General features: G+C 41.6%; 1 protein-coding gene across 2 annotated transcripts in view; it reads left to right on the forward strand.

Moving 5' to 3' along the window:
* Window positions 1-21702, forward strand: part of LOC124554994 (importin-9) — a 169903-nt gene extending 148201 nt beyond the window's left edge. For both annotated transcript variants that reach the window (XM_047128735.1, XM_047128734.1), the window contains exons 15-19: window positions 2321-2596; window positions 3123-3289; window positions 17619-17871; window positions 20668-20758; window positions 21063-21702. In XM_047128735.1, the coding sequence (XP_046984691.1) occupies window positions 2321-2596; window positions 3123-3289; window positions 17619-17871; window positions 20668-20758; window positions 21063-21247 (972 nt within the window). In that variant the 3' untranslated portion in view covers window positions 21248-21702. The remainder of the gene's footprint in view (window positions 1-2320; window positions 2597-3122; window positions 3290-17618; window positions 17872-20667; window positions 20759-21062) is intronic.
* The last annotated feature ends 1162 nt before the right edge of the window (window positions 21703-22864 follow it).

The following is a 22864-nucleotide window of genomic DNA, read 5'->3' on the forward strand; positions in this document are numbered from 1 at the left end:
TGGATTATTATATGCCTGTTTCACTTTTAATTGATACAAATCTCTTCTTGGACGCTATCTTTTTCAACGTCTTCCTGCGCATGTGAAAGTTTTAAGCGCAATGAATCGCTCACCTTGCATGTGTCAGTAGATGGTGAGGAAAAGAGAAGTTGAATTTTGTATTTAAAATATCCCTGTAAATATACTCATTAACAATATCATCAGGCTTATGTTCCTGTTTCATCCAAATAACATAAAGTTTATACATCATAGCTGCATTAAGACCTTCAGGCAAATACTTTGTTTGGAGCAGAAGCTCTCGAATAATGATTTTCACACAGTGGAAAACTATTAATATGATTTACAACTAAATTGGACTGATGATCACTAGTTTTCTTGGGTCTATTTCCATGTCTTCCATGACCATCTTGTTTTGGTGTTCCCTCAGTCTGTTTTTGTGAAACTGCCCTCGAAAGTCTACTATTACTGATTCCAATCAAAGATATGACTGCCTGTTTGCAAACTCTTTTATCACTACCCTCTAACGAAATATAAAAATCACGGGTGTGTGGTCTCCTGCTCTCATTTCCACTTGCACCATATCTTCTCTTTGCTAGGTTTACTTTCACACATCCACCAATATATGCATTTTGTAAACTAAAGTCACACATATTCCAAAACCTTTTGAACACTGTTTCACATTGTTCATCATTGAAACGTGCATAACACTTGCGTTGACGACCACATGGTGGGCCTTGTTTACGTTGGTGGACTTTCTTGCCTGTTCTCCGTACATATTCTTCTCCTGCATTTCTTTTCCTCGTCTTTACATTCCTGTCCCAGGAATGTAAATGCCCTGCCCTTTTCCTTCCACAGTTTTCCACTGTTTCTCCATTATTTTTGTTACTTGAGAAATGACTCTCGCCCTTAATGTCAGCTGTAGTTGATGTTATTACATGTGATCCAGATACTGACCTCTCATTGGCTGTTTGAGGTTGGACCAATGTTGCACTCAAACGAAACAAAAGTTTGTTCGAGTGAAGAAATTAGTGACTTTTAAATAATATATACGATGTGATGTTGGTGTATGCTACATGATAGAAAGGTAGTTCACCTCGCTAGACAACAGATGGCACCAATATCTCATTTTCTGTATTGGAGAGGGCTAGACCACTGTTATGCCGATCCCTCAATTCATCCCCTTTCCTTTCTATTTTCACTTGCCATTTGTTTTTCCACAGGCAGCTTTTTAGTTTTATCTCTATATTGTCTTCTTATTTCCACTGGCTTCTGTTTTCTCACTTACACCCATAATCTGTGTTTGATACCTAATGCTCAAGTATATTTCATTACTGGGGTTACTAGAATGGGGTGTATAGTTTCTGCTGAAGGTGAATAACAACTAAATATTAATGGTTGGATGAGGTGGTATTAACTACATGCATATCTCTACTGCTCATTAAAGCTGCCTCAGAGGTGTTATCTGGATCATATTGCAAAGTTTATACAAGTTTCATTTGTTGCTAATCACTGGTATCATCTATTCTTCAATTTTCAGTTCATTTTTCCCTTAACTTACACACGTCAACTTTTTCTCATCAGTTGTTGCAAACTCCAGTGGTGAACTAACATGTTCACCACTGGAGAACTGTTCACAATTCTGAGTCTTTATTCTAAATATCCATGCAACCGCGTGCGATAGAAACAGTTAAAAAGCACCAAGGCTTCCCAGTAGGAAAGAGAGGATGACGAATGTTGGGTCTTCCATATGTCCCCAGTGTTGCCAATCTTATGACCCTTAGATATGTGATTAGCTTCTCTTGTTACTGTTTAACATTATATGCTTATGTTGGTGGGTAAATATAATGATTGTGTTTACACCCAGATGTTCACCTGAAGATGTGGTTGTAATGCTACTAAACTTGGTGAGAATCCAATAAAAAGAATTTTCATACAGCTGAAGCAGTTTCCTAATTTCCATAATGCATTTTTTGGAGTTGTAGTTGCCCTGACTACATAGTCCCATTTGCCTTGCGGTGGCATCGCCCGTGATCTATGTCCTAGATGAATTCATAATTCCTAGTTATGTTCTGAGATAACTTTCATATTACAAAGAAATCTCTGGCTCTGAAAAGTAGCAGTTTTGCAAATGAGTGTACATGTTTTTGTTGTTAATTTTGTGCCTTTTCCCCCCATTGGCAGTCAATTAACCTCATATTTTTAGCAAACCTTCCCTTAAGTGCTTCATAAGATGTACAAAGCTTTTAAAAGGATGAAATAAGTCTGTTGTTGATGGCTCTGAGCTATAGAGACTAAAGAACTTTGGCTTCTTTTGTTCCAGAATGGAGGAGAATGTTTGAGGGCATATGTATCTGTCTCTCCTGATCAAGTCTTCAATTACCAAGATGCAGATGGGCAAACTGGATTGGGTTACCTTCTACAGACAGCAGCTGTTTTGTTGAATCCCGCTTCTACAGAGTTCACAGCAACATCTGTTGGAAAGTTTGTTGTGACTCTAATATCAAAGGCAGGAAATATTCTGGGTGAAAACCTAGATTTGATTTTGAAGGCTGTCCTAAGTAAAATGCAGAGAGCAGAATCAATAACAGTTATACAGGTAAGAATGAATGTTCTAGCATTTTAATAAGCATAAATTGTATTTTGCTATGACCAACCTGGTGCCTTTCCCCAGAAGCAATGAAAAAAGGCAAACATGAAGGGTTACTTCAATAGCAGGGGACAAGTTCCCCTAAGGTTTGGTCATTACTTGGAGTTATTGATGTTCTGTTTGAAAAGTTGTACTGCAAAGGTCTTTCTCAAATGAAACCCTGCCAGAAAGTTCTTGGTTCCCATGCTATGCTACAGTCAATTCAACAAGACAAACTTAATTGGGTTGGTATGACAGATTGCATAGTTTTCACAAAGGATTTAAATCTTATTTGTTTAATATCTTGCATCTTGGCAAGCAAAATTGTGTAGAACTCGTATTTCAGTTGGCAATAAAGGTAATGAGGAAACTACTAATAAAATGAATTTAAGTACCTTAGTGGAAGTCAGTCTCTCTCTCTCTCTCTCTCTCTCTCTCTCTCTCTCTCTCTCTCTCTCTCTCTCACTCTCATTGATGTTTGGTAATTACATTACAGAGCCTTATTATGGTATATGCACAACTCATCCATCATCAGTTGGAACCAGTGTTAAATTTTTTATCATCTGTTCCTGGCCCAACTGGACAATCTGCATTACATTATGTGCTGGAAGAATGGAGTTACCGCCACAGTTACTTCTGTGGGGACTATGAGGTGAAAGTGAGGTAATACATTGTGCTTAGTTTAGTCTTGTTAATAGTTGCATAATACAGTATAAGTAGAAAAGCTTGTAGAAGTGAAGCACCACACAGAAAAAGGAAAAACATCATAGAATTAACTGCTGAAGACTATGCTCAAGTTTCATAAAATAAGCTAGGGAAGCAAGGGCGTAATTTAATCAGATTTTTCAAACAGGAAAGTCTTTTTTCTGATTAGTTACCATATTGCTGCCATGTTAGATGTGTTATAGTTCCATTCTACTTCTATAATGTGCGACCTGACTGCATATTGGAGGGTATTTCTGGTACCACTGACTGTTACCTCTTTCCCTATTCCACTCACGAATGGCATGTGGGAAGACTGACTGTCGGTAAGTCTCTGAATTAGCCTTAACTTCTCAGATTTTCTCATTTGGTCATTTTTCAAGATGTCTGTGGGAGGGATAAAGAGATGTTTTGTCAGACTCTTCCCCAAATGTACTGTCGTAAATTAAATACTAACCTCTCTGTGGTGCACCAGCGCTTCTCTTGTAACATCTGCCACTGGAGTTAGTGTTCAGTATCTTCATAACACACTCGCACTTATTAAACGATCTTGTTATGAAACACACCACTTCTCATTGAATCTCTCCCTACCTCGCTGACTACCTCCCTACCTTGCCCCCTGTAGGTCCGGGGGCTAGAATAGGGCCAAGGGATTCCTGCCTGTCGTAAGAGGTGAGTAAAAGGAGTGTCTCACATTTTGGCCTTTCTGTGATGGTCCCCTGTAGGCTCTGATCTCCATTTTCAAAATTTTCCCGAAGAGCGAGCCAATTGGGGAAGGGCTCCTTACATGAAGCATAGTGTCCATTATGTGCTGAGACCTCTCGCATCCTTCATCAATGTGGATCTGCATTTCTGCTCATTATCCAGCTGTTCAGTGAGGTCAATCTCCTGGGTGCGTTTTCCTCTATCCTCTGTGCAGTATTGCTTTCCGTGCTGTCAACGATAATGGAAGATTTCTTAGCTCGTTTGCACCTGATATCCAGCACGGTAGCCAGTCCATTGCGATGGGGCCACCATGTACCCAGTTGGTTGTAGCCCCCTGACTACACAGGTATGGCTCCACTGATGCCTGTGCCGTTAACTCCCCACATATGTCAAGGAGTAGATGCCTGTCACCCTGTGACATCGGGACTCCTGGCAATGGCCATCCTGCCAGGTGGCCTTTGCTGCGGCTGGGTGGTGCCTGTGGGGAAGACTCCTGGTTGGAGTGGGTGGCATCAGGGTGGATGACACGCCATTAAGTGTAGTACGTTATCTCTTGCTGGTGGTCAAACACCAGCAGTCTCCAAGCGGTCAGGGTCTAATTTCAATGCTAAGAAATACAACCGAAATCATTCACCCCCTCCTGCCCCCTCTCCCTGGGCACACCATGGGAGGAATGCCAGGCTAAGGATGGCAACAAAGCTTATTCACCCCGGTACCTCATATGTATGAAAGTTGATGGGGAATTTTTCTTGTCGATGAAACATCAGTTTTTTGTGGAGCATTTAGAGAACAAGTTTGGGGAGGTGGAGGGCTTGTCCAAAATGCGGTCAGGATCAGTCTTCATCAAAACAGCATCCTCTGCCCAGTCACAGGCACTACTCGCCTGTTACAAGCTGGGGATGTGTGTGTTTCCATCGCGTCCCATAAGAGCTTAAATATGGTCCAGGGTATCATATTTCACAGGGACCTTCTTTTGCAGTCTGACAATGAGCTGCAAGCCAATTTAGTGTCATCTTGGCCTTAGAGGGTGATACATTACCCAAGGTGGTCAGGGTGGTGATCTACCACTGGGACATGAAGCCTCCCCTGATGTGGTGCTTGACGTGCTGCAAGTTCGGCCATATGTCTTCCCGCTGTATTTCCAGCGTCAGCTGTCAGGATTGTGGATATCCTTCACATCCCAATAGTCCTGTACCCCCACTCTCATCTGTGTCAGCTGCGGAGAGCACCATTCACCTTGCTTTCCAGACTGTAGGATTCTCCAGAAAGAAAGAAAAATAAGGGAATAAAAGACCCTGGACTGACAGACCTACACAGAGGCTATGAGAAAATGAGAGGCTACATCCTGTGCATATGAAGTCAACCTACGCTGCTGCTGTGACAATGGTTCTATCTCTTACATTCTGCCGCATACAGTCGACTCTGAGCTGTCAGATTCCATCTGCCCCCTTGATGGAGGGGCGCTTCTCTCCCTGTTGATCCTGCACAACCTACTTCAGGAGCAGCACCCCCACCCCAAAAACCATTGGGGATGTCAGTCCCCACTTCTCAGTTGGAGAAGTATAAATATTCTTCGGCTCCTCTCACCAGAAAGGGATCCCTTCGGCCACTCCTTTCCCAGGTTCCTACCCGTGGCAAAGCTGATACCCGCCAGTGGCTGAAGCAGCCACAGGTTGCTGGTTGTGGGGCTTCATGGTCCTCTTAAGTCCCTGAGACTGAATAAGTGAAGCCCTCCCAGCTGGACAAACCTATGGAGCAGCGAGATGAACCTAAAAAGAAAGATCCCCAAGAACCAAGGCACTGTGTGGCACCCACACCACCACCACCACCACCACCACCACCACCACCACTACCTACAAGCTGTGTGTCAGAGGATGAGGTGGAGATTCTGGTGTCCGCTGAGGACCTATATCTCGCTGGGCCCTCAGACACAATGGATGTCTATCACACAGGTACTCATCTGGTAGCAGCTGGTGACCCTGAGGCGTAGACCGCCTCATTGAGTGTTTCGTGCCTTCCCAGTCTCACGATCACATAATCCTCCAGTGGAATTGTGGCAGTGATTTCCACCAACTGGCTGAAATATGGCAACTGTTAAGCTTCACACCTGCTTTCTGCCGTGCTCTCCAGGAAACCTGATTCCCGGCAATGCAGACCCCTGCCCTCCATGGCTGTAAGGAATATTACAGGAACCATAGCAACTAATAGTGTCAGGTGGAGTTTGCATCTGTCCTGAACTCAGTCTGTAGTGAACCTGTGCCCCTGCAAACCCCTCTTGAAGCTGTGGCTGTCAGGATAAGGACAATGCAGGAAGTAACTGTCTGCAATGTATATCTTCCTCCAGATGGTGCACTCTCCCTAAACCTTTCCTACTTTTGTGAGATTTTAACACACACAACGCCTTGTCGGGTGGCGTCCTGCTTATTGGCTGAAGTAGGGAGGTCAAAAATTTACTCTCATGACTTGACCTCTGCCTCTTAAATAGATGCCCCCACACTTCAGTGTGGCACGTGGCACATATTCGGCCATTGAGCTCTCAGTTTGCATTCCTGGCCTTCTCTCATCTGTCCACTGGAGAGCACAGAACGACCTGTGGGGTAGTGACCACTTCCCCATCTTCCTGGCACTCCCCCCGTGTCTCACCCATGGATGCCTACCCAGATGGGCTTTAAACAAGGCAGACTGGTTAAGCCTTCACCTCTGCTGACACTGCTGAACCTCCCCCACATGGTGCCATCGATGTTGTTTAGCAGGTCACTACGACGATAGTTTCTGCAGCGGAAAACGTGATCGCTCGTTCTTTAGGGTGCCCCTGGCGAAAGTCACTCTTGGTGGTCGCCGGAAGTCGCTGAGGCAATTAGAGCGTCTGCAAGTTTTACAGCAACACAAGCGGCACCCTTCTCTAGAGCACGTAATAGCCTTTAAGCGGCTCCGTGCCAGCGTTCGCCATCTTATAAAACGACGGTAACAGGAGTGTTGGGAGAGGTACGTGTCGACTATTGGGTGCCATACGTCACTTTCCCAAGTCTAGACAAAGATCAGATCTCTTTGGGTACCGGACCCCAACAGGTGTCCCTGGCATTAACATCAATGGCATGTTGTCTAAAGATACAAACGCAATTGCTGAGCAATCTGCTAGAGCCTCTGCATCGGAGAACTACCCTCCACCCCTTCCCACCCTCAAATAGCAGATGGAAAGGAAAGTCCTCTCATTCACTTCATGCCACAGTGAACTCTATAATGCCCCATTTACAGAGTGGGAGCTCCTCAGCGCCTTTGCACATTGCCCCGACTCCAATCCTGGGCCAGATTGGATCCACAGTCAGATGATTAAACATATCTTGTCTGACAAGCGACATCTTCTCGCCATGTTCAAGTGGACCTGGTGCGATGGAGTCTTTCCATCATAGTGGTGGAGAGCACCATCATTCCGGTGCTCAAACCCAGTCAAAACCCACTTGATGTGGATAGCTACCGGCCCATCAGCCTCAACAACTTTCTTTGTAAGCTGCTGGAATGTATGGTGTGTTATCGGTTGGGTTGGGTTGGGTCGGGTCCTGGAGTCACGTGGACAACTTGTTCAGTGTCAGGACGGCTTCTGCCAGGGTCGCTCTACCACTGATAATCTTGTCTCCCTTGAGTCTGCCATCTGAACAGCCTTTTCCAGAGCCAGCATCTGGTTGCCGTCTTTTTTTATTTACATAAAGCATAAGAGACAAACTGGTGGTATCATATCCTTGCCACATAGTATGAGTCGGGTCTCTGAGGCCACTCCTGATTTGTATTCAGAATTTCCTGTTCCGTACTTTCCGTGTCCAAGTTAGTGCCTCCCATAGTTCCCCCGTACTCCGCAGGGCTCCGTATTGAGTATCTTTCTATTTTTAGTGGCTATTAATGGTCTAGCAGCAGCTGTAGGGCTGCCGGTCTCACCTTCTCTTTATGTGGATAACTTCTGCATTTTGTACTGCTGCTCTAGTACTGGTGTTGCAGAGCAGCACCTACAGGTAGCCATTTACAAGGCACAGTCATGTACTCTAGCCCATGGTCTCCAGTTTTCAGTTGCGAAGTCGTGTCCCATGTATTTCCGTCAGCATCGCACTGTTCATCCAGAACCAGAACTTTAACTTAATGATGATCCACTCACTGTAGTGGAGACATCTATTCTTAGGACTGATTTTCGATGCCTGATTGGCTTGGCTACCTCACCTTCATCAGCTTAAACAAAAGTGCTGGCAGCACCTCAATGCTATCCACACCCTCATAAACACCAACTGGGGTGCAGATCGCTCTATGCTGCTGCTGCTCCTCTATGCTGCTGCTGCTGCTGCTGATCTATGGGGCTCTTGTTCAATCCTGCCTTGACTATGGGAGTCCAGTTTACAGTTCAGCGGCACCCTCAGCGTTGTGTGTACTTGACACAGTGCACCACTGCGGTGTTCGCCTAGCAACGGGAGCTTTTAGAAAGAGTCCGGTGACCAGTGTCCTGGTGGAGGCCGGAGTCCCTCCATTGTAGGTTAGGTTAGGTGTGCACAACTGCTCGCCAGTTACGTTGCACACGTTTGTAGTTCTCTTGCACATCCGAATTAGTCTCCTTTTTCCAACCACGGCGGTTCATCTCCTGTATCGGTGGCCCAGGTCAGGGCTTAAGATTGCAGTTGGCGTCCTGTCCCTTCTGTCTGAACTGGAGTCCTTACCGTTACCACATCTCCTTGAAGTCCATTCACGTACACCTCCATGGTATACACCTAGGCCATAGATTCTTCTGGACCTTTCGCATGGCCCTAAGGACTCAGTTAACCCTGTGGCTCTCTACCACTTCCTCTAGATTCTCGACATGTATCGGGGCTCTGAAGTGGTTTACACAGATAGCTTGATGGCTGATGGTCGCGTAGGCTTTGGTATGTCCACGGAGGACATATTGAACAGCACTCCTTGCCAGATGGCTGCAAAGTTTTCACTGCAGAGCTGGTGGCCATCTCTCGTGATCTTGAGCACATCCGCTCATGCCCTGGCGAGTCTCCTGTGTACTGACTCCTGGAGCAGGCTACAAGCTATTAACCTCGCCATCCTTTGGTAGCATCCATTCAGGAGTCTGTTTATGCCTGGGAACAGTCCAGTCATTCAGTGGTGTTTGTGAGGACATCCAGGACATGTCATAATCCCAGGCAATGAACTTGCCAATGGACTGCCCAAACAGGCTACGGGGAAACTGCTTCTGGAGATGGGCATTTCTAAAACTGACCTGTGTTCTGTCTTACGCCGCATGGTTTTTCTGCTTTGGAAAACGGAATGGCCTAACAGCCCGCACAACAAACTGCGTGTCATTAAGGAGACTATGAATGTGTGGAAGTCTTCCATGCAGGCCTCTCTCAGGCAATCTGTTGTCATCTGCCGGCTCCACATTGGCCATAGGTGGCTAATGCATGGTTACCTCCTTCGTCGCGAGGATCCACCTCGATGTCGCTGTGGCTCACAAATGACGGTCGTCCACCTCTTGCTGGACTGCCTACTTTCAGCCGCTCTTCTGTGGACTTCTAACTTTCCCAGCCCCCATACCTTCGGTTTTGGGGGGAAAACAATGCCTCAACAGTGGCTTTAGTTTCACGTTTTATTCGTGAGGGTGTGTTTTATCATTTGATCTAAGTTTTAGCATATGTCCTTTATCCCTCTGTGCCCTCCACCCTAGCACTTTTAGGGTGGAGGTTTTAATGTGTTTGAGAGTGGCTGTCTTTTTATTCTTGTGTTCAGCCAGCCATGGTGATCTGCTCTCTTGTTTTGATCTCTTCTACATGTTTCTTGCATCTCTGTGGTTTTCTTGTCCGATTTTGTCCATTTTAGTGTTTGTTGCCCTTCTGTCAATCTTGTGGTTTTCTACTTTTTTCCAGCTATGTTTTGTATGTCTCAATTATTTTACTCCCACCCTTGTGGAGTTCTTTTAATCGGGACAAGGGACCAATGACCTAGCAATTTGCCCCCCCCCCCCCTTTAAACCTACATACCGACCTACCTACCTCACTCACTGACTTAACAGACCGGCTGGCTGCTTCTCATTGTAAACAGTAATTTATCTATCATACTTCTTTGGGATAGTCTGGAAATTACATTTTTGTTCCATTAAGAATGAGGTTTTAAGTTCTGTCTGGAAGGAAACTTTTAATTCTGTCATAAAACTGGTCTAATAGTCAATTAGCCCATACTTTTTTGTAAGTAACCAGTTGTGCGGGATGGTGTCCAGTACCTGTCTGAATTTGAGGAACATGGCATCAACCTAAGCACTAATGCTTACAGCATTATGGATCACATGGACGAAGAGAGCAAACTTAGTTTCACAAGATCTCTGCCTGTGGAATCCATGTGGATTTTTATATAGGAGATTTTCATTCTTCAAAAATGTCAAATTCTTGATCATGAAATATGCTCCAAAGTTCGAAAATAGATTCTTTTGCATGATCTCGTTAGAATCTTACAGGTATCTTCCTGATGACTATCCACTTCAAAGCAATTTTAGCTATTATTTAGTGTTCAATCAGTTTCCAATATCTGCCAGTGATCAAAAGGAAGAACCATGTTAAGATCTTTGGTGGTGAAACAATTTTGTAAGACCGAATTGTCTTTCTGTCCATTATGGGCACAGAATAGGTGATTTCGAACTGCTTATTGATTTTACGTAAGCCCAAAACCTCTTGGGGTTTTTACATGAAATGCACTCTCAATTGAAATATGGACAACCATCAGTTTTATAATGGAATGACAATGAAAATTTGTTCTTGACCAGGACTTGATCTCAGATTTCCCACTTATTGTGAGTGGCCACCTTATCATTTGGCTATCTGAGCACATCCCCTGGCCAAACCCATACTTCCTCATGTCGTCAACCGTGTGTCTACAACCTGCACCCGTACATTCATTATGTACATTTCCTTACGGGGAGGCATTTTAATTGAGTCACTTGCCTGGTGTCGGAGGGAAAATAAAATATGTCATAGGGTTTTTAGTCAGATTGATTGACAAAATTTTACTTGCAAAGTCCTTGAATGCTTCTCTTATTGATCTCCTTATGTTAATTTTCACTTTGTTCAGCTTTGGTTTGTCAAGCCAGAATGTGACCTCCTGTGAATCCATGACTAAGCTCTTTGTTTATGTAGCAGTTCTCTAACACAGCTGGTAAACCAGGATGGGTCTCTCCCATCCTTCAAAATGTTGCTTAGAACATACTGCTCCATATCCTCCTCACTTAATATTTAATGCTGACTACTTGGGTACTCTGCAATTTGTATATTTTCTTAATTTTCTTGACATTACTTGTAGTATCTGTAGTCATAAATGCTACACTGTCTTATGATCACTGATAGCCTCCTCCATATTAACGAATTCGAGAACTTCAGGTACGTTTACTGTTAGGTGTTCTATGAGTTACCTTCAGGAGTTATTATATGTCCATGTGCTTGAAGTAATTTTTGGACAGGACATTGAAAATAAGGTCACAGGAATCCCTGTCTTTGACACCAGTTTTGATAGCATGACTACCTGTCTATGCCTGGCATGTTGAGGTCACCCCCTCCCCCCATTAAAACAGCATAATCAGAAAAAATTAACAACAATATTCTGCAAGTTCTTTCTGAAGCAGTCTACTGCTACAGCTCCTGGTCCAGGCTGTCTGTAAAAGCATCAAATTACCGTTTTTGTTGACCCACGTTTGATAGCATCAAAGTCTTTGCTGCTATAAATACGCCACTACCATTGGTGATAAACCTATCCTTAAGATACATATTCCAGTCACAATTTAGGATTTTGTTGTTCTTCTCTTCTGGTTTCAACCAATTTCCTGTTGTAATATCTCTGCATTATGAAGTCAAATGGGACCTTACCATGGATGCTTATGCATTTTATTATTATCACAATAACCTTTCTATTTCTAATCGGTGCAGACGAGCATTCTCTGAGAATAATGTGGCTGATGTATCACAGATTTCTGCAGGACATTCTGACCTCCTTCTCCAACACATTTTGTAGTTGATCAAAACTGTCTGGGGCTAGTGTTAGTAAAATCGGTAATTTCTCTTACTTGGGTGAATTAAATTTACTATTACATAATGATCACCTCTCCAAATGTAACTAAGTTGTCTGAATTTTAAGCCAGTGCTCTTGCTACACAGAAAATAAAATTAGTTACGTATGACAAAAATCTAAATTCAGGATTGGTTTACAACAGTCAGTGTACAGTGAATTGCATTGAAAAAGTAATTTCTTTTTGCAATTTACACTGCAGTTTCATTACTGAGCAAGTTTGGAGGACAAAGGTTCAGTCCTCTTTGTAAGAATCCATATTTGTGTTTCCAGTTGTAACTCTGAATAACTTTGGTGAATGGCCAGGTAATCCCATTGAGAGACAGCAACCAGTTTCCTGCCTCATCCTTGTTCTGTCAGAGCTTATGCACTCTCTGTAATGATCTTGTTATTAAAGAAGGTGATGCAGTGGCAAGACACTGGAGTCTTGTGAGAAATGACTGCAGTTAAGATCCCATTCTGGCCATTCACATTTTGGCTATCTGTGATTTTTTCCTAAATTGTTTAAGGCAAATGCTGGGATCATTCCTTTGAGTTGGCCAGTTTACTTCCCCAATTAGTGTTTGGTCTCCATCTCTAATGCCTTTGTTGTCGACATTGTGTTCAACATGAATCATTATTGCTTTTTAGTGACTTTGTCAATATGTTACAACATGGTTTTAGTTCTCCATATCATCTGCATTGCAGTTGCAACAGGGTGTGTGTCGTGACTAAGACCAATCACAACAGCAAAGATGCTGCCATTAGAGGTGGCAGTAACATACACTCTTGGTGTGTTTGCATAGTTCCAAAGAAAATCAATAGGTGTGTAATGTGATAAGTCATAAAATTTCTTAACCACATGTGGGCTGCACCTCACTCCCATTTCTTATTTCATTCACAGATGGAAAGGCACAAATTCCAAGGCTTTTTTGTCCACTTTTTCGTGGTGGTCATTACATAAGATTTGTGAAGGAATTGGTTTCTTTTATCATCTAGAAAAAAGCTCCTTCATGTGTTCCACAATAACTGCCAAGTACTGAACTTCATTAGAGTTGGTGCAGCATCTTCAGAATAAATTTTTGTTGACTAAATGTACCTGATTAACAATTGTGGCATGACAGGAATGAAAGAACAATCAGTATAGATTTGAAGTAGGTTTACACCCTCGACATCACTTTGTCGTATAACTGGAAAAATATTTATCAATTTATACTCCTTTTAATACAGCTGCTCAAAATTAAATTTGTTAGATAAAATGACTGAGCTACAGCCTTGGTTGTCTTAAGATTTTTAATTTTGGTTGTCTGGATAACTACTTCACTTCCAGCAGGTTAGCTGCATTACTCATTTCTTTTTGTTATGAATATTGTCTTTCACAGAAAATTTTAAAATTAGTTTTTCTAGTTGTGAGTATAGCTGGTGGAGGTTTAGAAATTTGAAACCTAAAGTTAAATTAGATAAGCTGACTGGGATGACCTTTCTTAAAAATGGTGCTGTATAAAAACTAGTTGTGTCTTCTAAACATTTTGTGAAATTCACACTATAGTTACTACTATCTTTCAATTTTACCAACTTGCAGAAGCTTGTAACGTAGTGAAAGTAATCACCGATTATGCAAATATTTACAGATAATGGAAGATTTTTTGCTTCCTTTAAATTTCTGTTCTTTTATTAAAAAATCAACGTATTTGTAGTTAAGCTTCTTGATTAAGATGGCAGACTTCACCATTGTTAAAACTTCATTTCAATCAAATATGATTGTTCTCAGAATGAAATTTTCACTCTGGAGCAGTGTGTGTACTGATATGAAACTTCCTGGCAGATTAAAACTGTGTGCCAGGCAGAGTAGCTAGTTGGTAGAGCACTTCCCTGCGAAAGGCAAAGGTCCCCAGCGCACAGTTTTAATCTGCCAAGAAGTTTAAAAATATGACTGTTCTCAAACACATGCCAGCCAAGCTGAGCTTATGTGCACAAAACTAGGTGTGACTCATCGGATCACCAACAATTTTTGTAACAGTCATATATGCAGCACAGCCTCCCAAAAACATTCATAGCATTATATGGCTACTTGTGATCGTGTTATGTATCTAGCACTATGCAGCTTACCTTCGTAGCTAAGATAGCTAATTTATGCTTGTGCATTGGCACTAGACTTCAAAGTAGCAAGTTCAAATCCACATGGGAGAAGTAATTACCTTGTCCGGCTGACAAAGAGAGAAACATGGTAATTACAGATTCTGAGCACCAGACTGCACAGATATCCTTGGCTTGTCAGCTGTAGTTATGTGCTATTCACTGTCCTTTAGTATTTGTTACTATTATTTAGGTGTCCCCTGAAATAAGCATAGTATAAAATTAGCATAAGCAGCCTATGGCTCAGTACCCATTGTTACATTTCAAAGCAAGAATTCCCTAATACTGTATAAAATAGTTTGCAGTTAAATTCTGTATTATTACAAAACACTGCAATACTCTGGCTCAGAAACTTAAACAAGAAAAATGATGGACTGACCTTGAGGGTTGCCTCCCATGTAGTTTCCAAAATGCAGCCTAACCTTAATCTCAAATACAAAATACTTAAAAATTTCTAAAATAAAATTAACAGCTAAATTTTCTCCCTAGAGTTGTCACACGTGGTAGATCTTGGCTCAAAAATTCTCCAGTTCTTGTGTGGAATGCTGGTTACCATCATTTCAGTGGAATATTTGCTTTCTGAAAACCTGTAATGGTTCTCTCTGAAATTTTTTCTTTATCTAGCACTGTTTAAGCTTTCAGGAATTGATAATTTCTTTTGAAAAACCGCAACAGTATTTTGTTCCTGAACAGCCTTGAGAGTCCATGTTTAACATGTTACATATCCTTCAGGACCCTATTTTTGAATCATTATACTTTCCTTGACAGTTAATAAGCCAGCGGAGGGTAGTTGTCAAGCACTCTGATTAGCACTTGCATTAAAGTACAGATGTGCCCTTTATTGTGAGCACATAGTTTTTCCAAATTGTGATTTGCTAGTTGTATCAGAATAGTAATAACTATTGATGAATTTCAGTTATGTCCAGAAAATGTTTTAAATTAGCACTTATAAAAAGTCAATCATCTCAGCCTTTTCTCACGTTACGTGGGGGTCGGCGTTGCTTTGCTGGACCCTTCTCTTTCATAACTGCCTATCCAGTGCTTCTCTGAGCCATCCTTTCTCCCGTAGGTCCCCTGCTACCTTGTCTTTCCATCTCAGTTTGTCTTCCTCTTCCTCCTTGGATTTCTAGGTCTTTAACTCTCCTCCCCACGTAGTACTCCCCCGTCTCTGCGCATGTCCATACCATCTTAGCCTACTTTCTTGGATCTTCTTCCTGATGGGGCCCCACTTTCACTGTTCCCCTGATGTTCTCATTCCTTAGTCTATCCTTTCGCGTCACCCCACTCATCCACCTTAACATTCTCATTTCTGCCACTTCCATCTTTTTCTCTTGGGCTTTTATAATTGGCCAAGTTTCTGCACTATACAGCATCGCAGGACTCACCACAGACTTGTAAAGTACTCCGCTCAGTTTCCTGCAGTTCATCCATCCTTTATTTATCCTGTGCTGTATTTCGGCCTCCAGTCCTCCATCACTTTGCAAGTAAGAGCCTAGGTATTTAAATTTCTTGACCAGTGTCAGTTCTCCTTGCAGGTTAAGATATAGATCTTTGGCATCCTTTGTACACATATACTCTGTTTTCACCCTGTTAATTCTCATTCCCTTTTTCCCTTTTCCTCCAGAGCTTTTCTCCACTGTTCAAGCTTGTATTGAAGTGCCTCCTGGGTGTGTTTACAGATTAAATCATCATCGGCAAACATCATGCTCCAGGATGCCTCTTTTCTCACATCTTTAACTAGTTCATCCATGACAAGGTCAAAGAGAAATGGGCTGAGAGCAGATCCCTGCTGTAGTCCTACTCTCACCGGGAATGCCTTTGTTGCACCTGCACTGCTCCTGTCATGTCATTGCACCTTCATACATGTCTTCTACCACCCTGATATATTTTTCTGGCAAGCATTTACTTTTCAGACTTCTCCACATCTCTTGCCTCGGCACTCTGTCATATGCCTTATCAAGATCGATTAAGGCCATATGGATCTTGGCTTGTACTTCTGTGCCTCTCCGTCAGTTGCCTTAGTGCAAATATTGCATCAGTTGTTCCTCTTCCCAGCATAAATCCAAACAGTTCTTCACATACTTCACTTTCTAGATGCAACCTCTTCTCAATTATCCTTTCCCAGATCTTCATTGTGTGGTACATCAGTTTTATCCCTCTATAATTGCCTCAGTTTTGGATATCCCCTTATATATGGGAACCAGTATACTGCTTCTCAAAGTACGAAGAATTCTTTCCCCCTTTCCAGATCTTTTGCATTAGATCCCAGAGAATATCAGTTCCCTGTTCTCCCAGACTTTTCCACGCTTCTTTTGGGATTTGGTATGCCCCTTAGGGCCTTCCCATTTTTCATTTTCATCACCACATGTTCAACTACTTTCCTACTTTGGGTCATTCCCTCATTTATATCTCCATCCTCATACTTCTCTCGTACTATTTTCCTAATTAAATAGACTTTCAAAGTACTCCCACCACGTATTCAGGATTTTCTCATGGTCATGTAATACTACACCTGATACATCATTGATCTCCCTCATTGAGGTTATGTCCTTGGTTGCCTTATCTCTTGCTTTAGCAGTCCATAGGAGTTGCCTGCTGTCCTGTCTTCTTTCCAGCTCTTCATACCTCTTCCATTGCCTCAGCCTTTGCTTTTACCACTGTTCTTTTTGCCATCTTTTTTGCAGTCTTGTAGGCTTCCCTATCCTCCTGTCTTCCTGTTAAGTCCCATTGGGTTTTTTTGCATCTTTCTTCACTTTTACCACTTTCTGAACCTCCTCATTCCACCACCATGTCTCCTTATCTTCCTGTGGTCGCTTTCCTGTTACACCCAGCATATCTTTTCCAGCTTTTGTAATTACATTGCTATTATAACTCCACCACTCGTGTACATCCTCCGGTAATTTCACGTCCCTTAATAGTGATTACTTGAATTTTTCTCGCAACACCTCTTCTTTCAGTTTCCACCACTTTATTCTTTGTTCTCCTCCACATTTATGTCTTTTCCCCACTACCATTTCATAATCGGCCACTATGTGTTTGTGTTGCACAGCCACACTTTCACTGTTTATAACCTTGGTATTCATTTCCTTTGTGTTTCCCTCTGGACAACAAGCAGTCTGACTGTATTTTATGGTCTCCGCTCCTGTACTGTAAAAGTTATCTTCTACGATTGAAGTGGTCCGTATGGATATAATTGGCTACAGTGTAGTTATTTCACCTTTTGAATCTGATTTGACATTCATATTCAAATTTATTTTGCCTCCTTAGAATTTGATTAGAAAATACTCACTAGCACTTCCTGGTGAACTTTCTCATTTTGTTGTTAAATAATGTATTCAAAATTCCAATCACTTAATTTTTCTTTGAAAGATCCCATAATCTCTAAGCATGTTTGATGTTGCAGTGCACTAGCCCTTTGCAAAATCTTGGAATATGGAGTTTCCCACAATGATGATCGGCTTAACTCTATAATTGTGAAAGGCGATCAGATATATGTACAAAATGATTCGGGTGGTGTTAAAACAAGGTCACAAGCACAGAACAACTTCAACGAATGGACATCTGTACCATTGCTTGTAAAGATTTTTAAGATTTTGTTGAATGAAGTGAGCAATGTAATGGAGAGCAAAGCTGCAAGGACAGAAATTGATGATGAGGTACGTATAAGTTTCTATCTGATAAGACATACATAGAAATAAGGAATGTGTGTATAATTTTTAAAATTGCGCAACAGCATGTTAAGTGCACCAGACAAAAAATTAGTCACCCCTTGAGGAATCATTACACGTTTCATTTAATACCATGAAATTCCACCCGTCGACTTGATAACCTAACAGGAAGTCGGGGTTTTCAGAAGGTTGCACAGGTATGTGCTGAAACCATTTGCTGAGGATTTCATCACAAAGTGCCATCAAACTGTGGTGATGCTGATGTCGGCATTTTACTTGTTGTTCCAACATGTCCTACAGATTTTCTATGTGGTTAGTCTACATCTACATTTATACTCCGCAAGCCACCCAGCGGTGTGTGGCGGAGGGCACTTTACGTGCCACTGTCATTACTTCCCTTTCCTGTTCCAGTCGCGTATGGTTCACGGGAAGAACGACTGCCGGAAAGCCTCCGTGTGCGCTCTAATCTCTCTAATTTTACACTCGTGATCTCCTCGGGAGGTATAAGTAGGGGGAGCAATATATTTGACACCTCATCCAAAACACAGCCTCTCGAAACCTGGACAGCAAGCTACATCGCGATGCAGAGCGCCTCTCTTGCAGAGTCTGCCACTTGAGTTTGCTAAACATCTCCGTAACACTATCACGCTTAACAAATAACCCTGTGACGAAACACGCCGCTCTTCTTTGGATCTTCTCTATCTCCTCCGTCAACCCGACTTGGTACGGATCCCACACTGATGAGCAATACTCAAGTATAGGTCGAACGAGTGTTTTCTAAGCCACCTCGTTTGTTGATGGACTACCTTTTGTAAGGACTCTCCCAATGAATCTCAACCTGGCATCCACCTTACCAACAATTAATTTTATATGATCATTCCACTTCAAATCGTTCCGCACGCATACTCCCAGATATTTTACAGAAGTAACTGCTACCAGTGTGTGTTCCGCTGTCATATAATCGTACAATAAAGGATCCTTCTTTCTGTGTATTCGCAATACATTACATTTTTCTATATTAAGGGTCAGTTGCCACTCCCTGCACCAAGTGCCTATCCACTGCAGATCTTCCTGCATTTCGCTGCAATTTTCTAATGCTGCAACTTCTCTGTATACTACAGCATCATCTGCGAAAAGCCGCATGGAACATCAGACACTATCTACGAGGTAATTTATATATATTGTGAAAAGCAATGGTCCCATAACACTCCCCTGTGATACGCCAGAGGTTACTTTGTCTGTAGACGTCTCTCCATTGAGAACAACATGCTGTGTTCTGTTTGCTAAAAACTCTTCAATCCAGCCACAATCAGGTGATGATGCAGGTGTATCAAAATGTAGTAGGGTAGGGGAGGGAGTGTTCAGAAAAAAGTAAAGTTTTTTGAGCCCAATGAACTTTGCTGTTGTCTTGAAAAACAGGTGTGTCAATAGCCTACTCACCATGCAGATGTTGACGAATGACCCAGTGTTGCGTTTCAAACATGCTTCTGTATTCCAATGAGTGGACCCAATTTAGAATAAGAAAAACTTCCCCCAAAACTTCAGATCCATCTCCACCTTGAACCTGACCTTGCACACATTTAGGATAAAATGCTTCTTTTCAGCTTCAGTCCGCAGCTCGTGGTCTAGTGGCTAGCATTGCTACCTCTGGATCACGGTGTCCCGGGTTTGATTCCTGGCTGGGTTGGGATTTTCTCTGCCTGGAGATTGGGTGTTTGTGTTGTCCTCGGAGATTGGGTGTTTGCGTTGTCCTCATCATTTCATCATCATCATCATCATCATTAGTGTCAGTGGCTACATTGGACTATGAAAAAATTGGGACTTTGTACGGGTGCTGATGACCGCGCAGTTGAGTGCCCCTCAAATCAAACATCACTACTTCACCTTCAGTGCACACGATGACGTGCATCATTTGAATATAGGCAAAAATGTGATTTGTCAGATGACACTTTGTTCTGCCAGTGAGCTAATGTTATTGTTCTATAATTTCTATCACATTGAAGATTGGCACCTTTATGTGCCTGTGTGAACATTGGCCTTCAGCAGGGTAACACTCCAAACATTCATTGCATGCAGTTTGCATTGCAGTGTTCTTATGCTAACTTTCATGCACCACCTCCAGCAATTTCAGTTGGGTTTGGAAGCAGTTTTGATTCCCAAGAAGTGAAATGCGTCTCCAGCACCTCTGCCAGGATCTTTTTCCAACCACAATTTTGATGTGTTCCGTGTCCACGTGGGTTAAACCACTGCTGGTAGACACATTGAACAGTCCGCCACAAAACACCACCAAATTCAGCAACTTCAAACATCATAGGACCATGGACATGACCAGACTCTATTGTTCTTTCTTGCTACCCTGTCACATCCATACATCTATGCATGTTTACATACAGTGTCCATTGACATGAATGTTTCACTGATCACTACTTCCTTATTCTCGCGAAGAGGCAGTGATCCACCTGTAAAGGCTGAAAGATTCATGTATGAGTGCAAATTGTACTGACAAATCTTTTGTTCAATAAGAATACATAATAGTACACATTTTCTTCTTTGTTTCGTGGCCTCTCTTCCGCAGTCAGTTGTAAAAGTTATATAGGTTAATACTGTGTATAGCTTTATTTCCAAGCATTGCAACAGTATGGCTTTTTGTAAAATTTTGTTTGAGGGGAAGATGAACATTTCTCATGCTTCCACCTACTAAGTTTTAGTTTTGAAATAAGTTTGCCTACTGTTAATTTTTATTTATTTACTTTTTTTTTCCCTTTCTTCTTCTTACTGTTTTAGACAGATGAAGAATGGGAAGATGACAGTGGATTCGAGCAAGGAGGCAGTGAAGACAAACTGTCTCAATCATTTGAGGATTCTTCTCCGGATGGTACGTACGTGTGTGTGTGTGTGTGTGTGTGTGTGTGTGTGTGTGTGTGTGTGAAGTTAGGATGGAGTCTAAAGTGTTAACGTTCAATGTTAAGATGTAAATTCTTGGTTTCTCTTCAGTAATATAAGGTTTGGGTCTAAAAGAAAGGTAGTGGTTTTATGACTTATTCACGACCATTGTACTGTGTTAATTTCCTTAAACAAAGAGCATATGCTTATAACCATTTTTTGTATGATTAGTAGCATACTCATTGATGAATTTTAAGAAAAAACCTGTTCTGATCATACTATTATTTTTCTCTCAGGACCAGAAGATTCAGATTGTGATGATCCTGATATACTGAATGACCCACTATATCGTGTGGATTTAACAAGACATCTCACAGGCATCTTAATTTCCCTTGGACATCAACCTTACTTCCATGTATTTTCACAGCACCTGAATGAAAATGAGCTAAAAATTCTGAAGAGTGTCAGTACATCGCCTTAATATACCACAGTCGCAGTAGAAATGTGCATTATTTTGCATATATTGAGTGCCTCTGAGTTGCTAGTATATTACTAGTCACTTGCATTATCTGACATAATTGGAAAACATTTTTGAAATGAATTTAATCTTTTGTAAAACATTTGTATAAGTAGTGTTTTGTATAAGTTTTTATGACAATTGTATTTGTCTGTTGTTAAGGTGAAAATGTGGATTTTTGTATGATTGCATGCTGGTTGTTAAGGCACTGGTGAGTTCTTTAAATTGTAAATTATGTCTAAGGCAAGCAATGCTGCATATTGAATGTTGGATTAAATGGAGACTGCTTTGAAGTAAGAAATAATTGCTAGTGTAGGACTGGTGCCTTGAATAGGGTGTTGTCCTGACATCAAAAGTGATAATATTGAGGCCTTTTCATCTGTTATGTGAAAACTACAGTATTAAATCAACTTGAAAGATGCTGCAGTTATCAATCACTTGACATGTTAATGTAACCATCACAACTTTAGTTTTGTATGGTTGTTCTAAATGCCTCAATCTCTGTACTGGGGTGGTTCCTGAACACAAGGCTGAATTGACTTTGTGTAACTGTTCTTAGGTGTAATTATTTCATTGTTGACAATACCTTAATATAAGAGTGAGTGAGTGAGTGAGTGTGTGTGTGTGTGTGTGTGTGTGTGTGTGTGTGTGTGTTTTGCTTGTTTCTGTTTTTATGAACTAAATTTATCCCAGTCTATAGAATCAAGTAGAAAGGAGAGATTAAATGTGTAAGAGTTCAGAATAAAGTAGTGGAGGGAGGGAGTGGTTTTGTCTTCCCAGTTCATAAATGCTGAGCATTTATAATTTACCTCAATTTTATGCCATTACTTTCCTTCCTTTTTTTGTATCATGTGCATGAAATCATTACAATTAGTGAATGTACCATGCAGTAAGCAGTTAAACAGTATGTTCGTTAGAGCCTCTTAATCTTACTGTATAATCTCCCTTTGGTTTGCAACATCTGGAACGTTACAGGAAATGTAATTCTATGGTTGGTTTTCAGGATTTGCTTTTATATGCAATTAAAGTGGTACCAGATTTTAGGGTGACCATTTTGTGTGGTATCAGAACAGCCTCTTTTTGATGCTGAATGTTTACAATCCGTAAATTGTAAGAGGTAGTAAGCTTTAACAAATGCAATAGTGGAATGACATAAAATTGTACAATCTGAAGTTTACTAATGTTAGTTTGAAAATTGGTGAAAATTTAACCTTCAGCTCATGCTGAAGGTAAGTTTAAATGAAGCTATTTATAACCAATATTAGGATGTCATCTTCTGCAAAGTTACAGAATAAGCAAAAATTTTTAAAAAAAATCTAAACTCCTGTATGCCACATTTGGTGCTAATCTTAATAATCTCGTGTCCTCATTTTGTTTTGCATGACTGAATGTGGACTACTATTATAAAGTGCTGCTATGATTGGTCTGATGTTTTCCCATCTTTTCAGACTTCTTCAGATCATCCCAGATGGGTGTGATCATAATCATGGCAGCTTACAATAATTAACACAGTTCCTGATCGTTATCAAATGTGAGTGGTTGTACCACTTGTTGTCTTTGGCAGTGCACCATAAACCAAAG

This window comes from Schistocerca americana, chromosome X (genome assembly GCF_021461395.2).
Source record: "Schistocerca americana isolate TAMUIC-IGC-003095 chromosome X, iqSchAmer2.1, whole genome shotgun sequence".
Classification (NCBI taxonomy): Eukaryota; Metazoa; Arthropoda; class Insecta; order Orthoptera; family Acrididae; genus Schistocerca; species Schistocerca americana.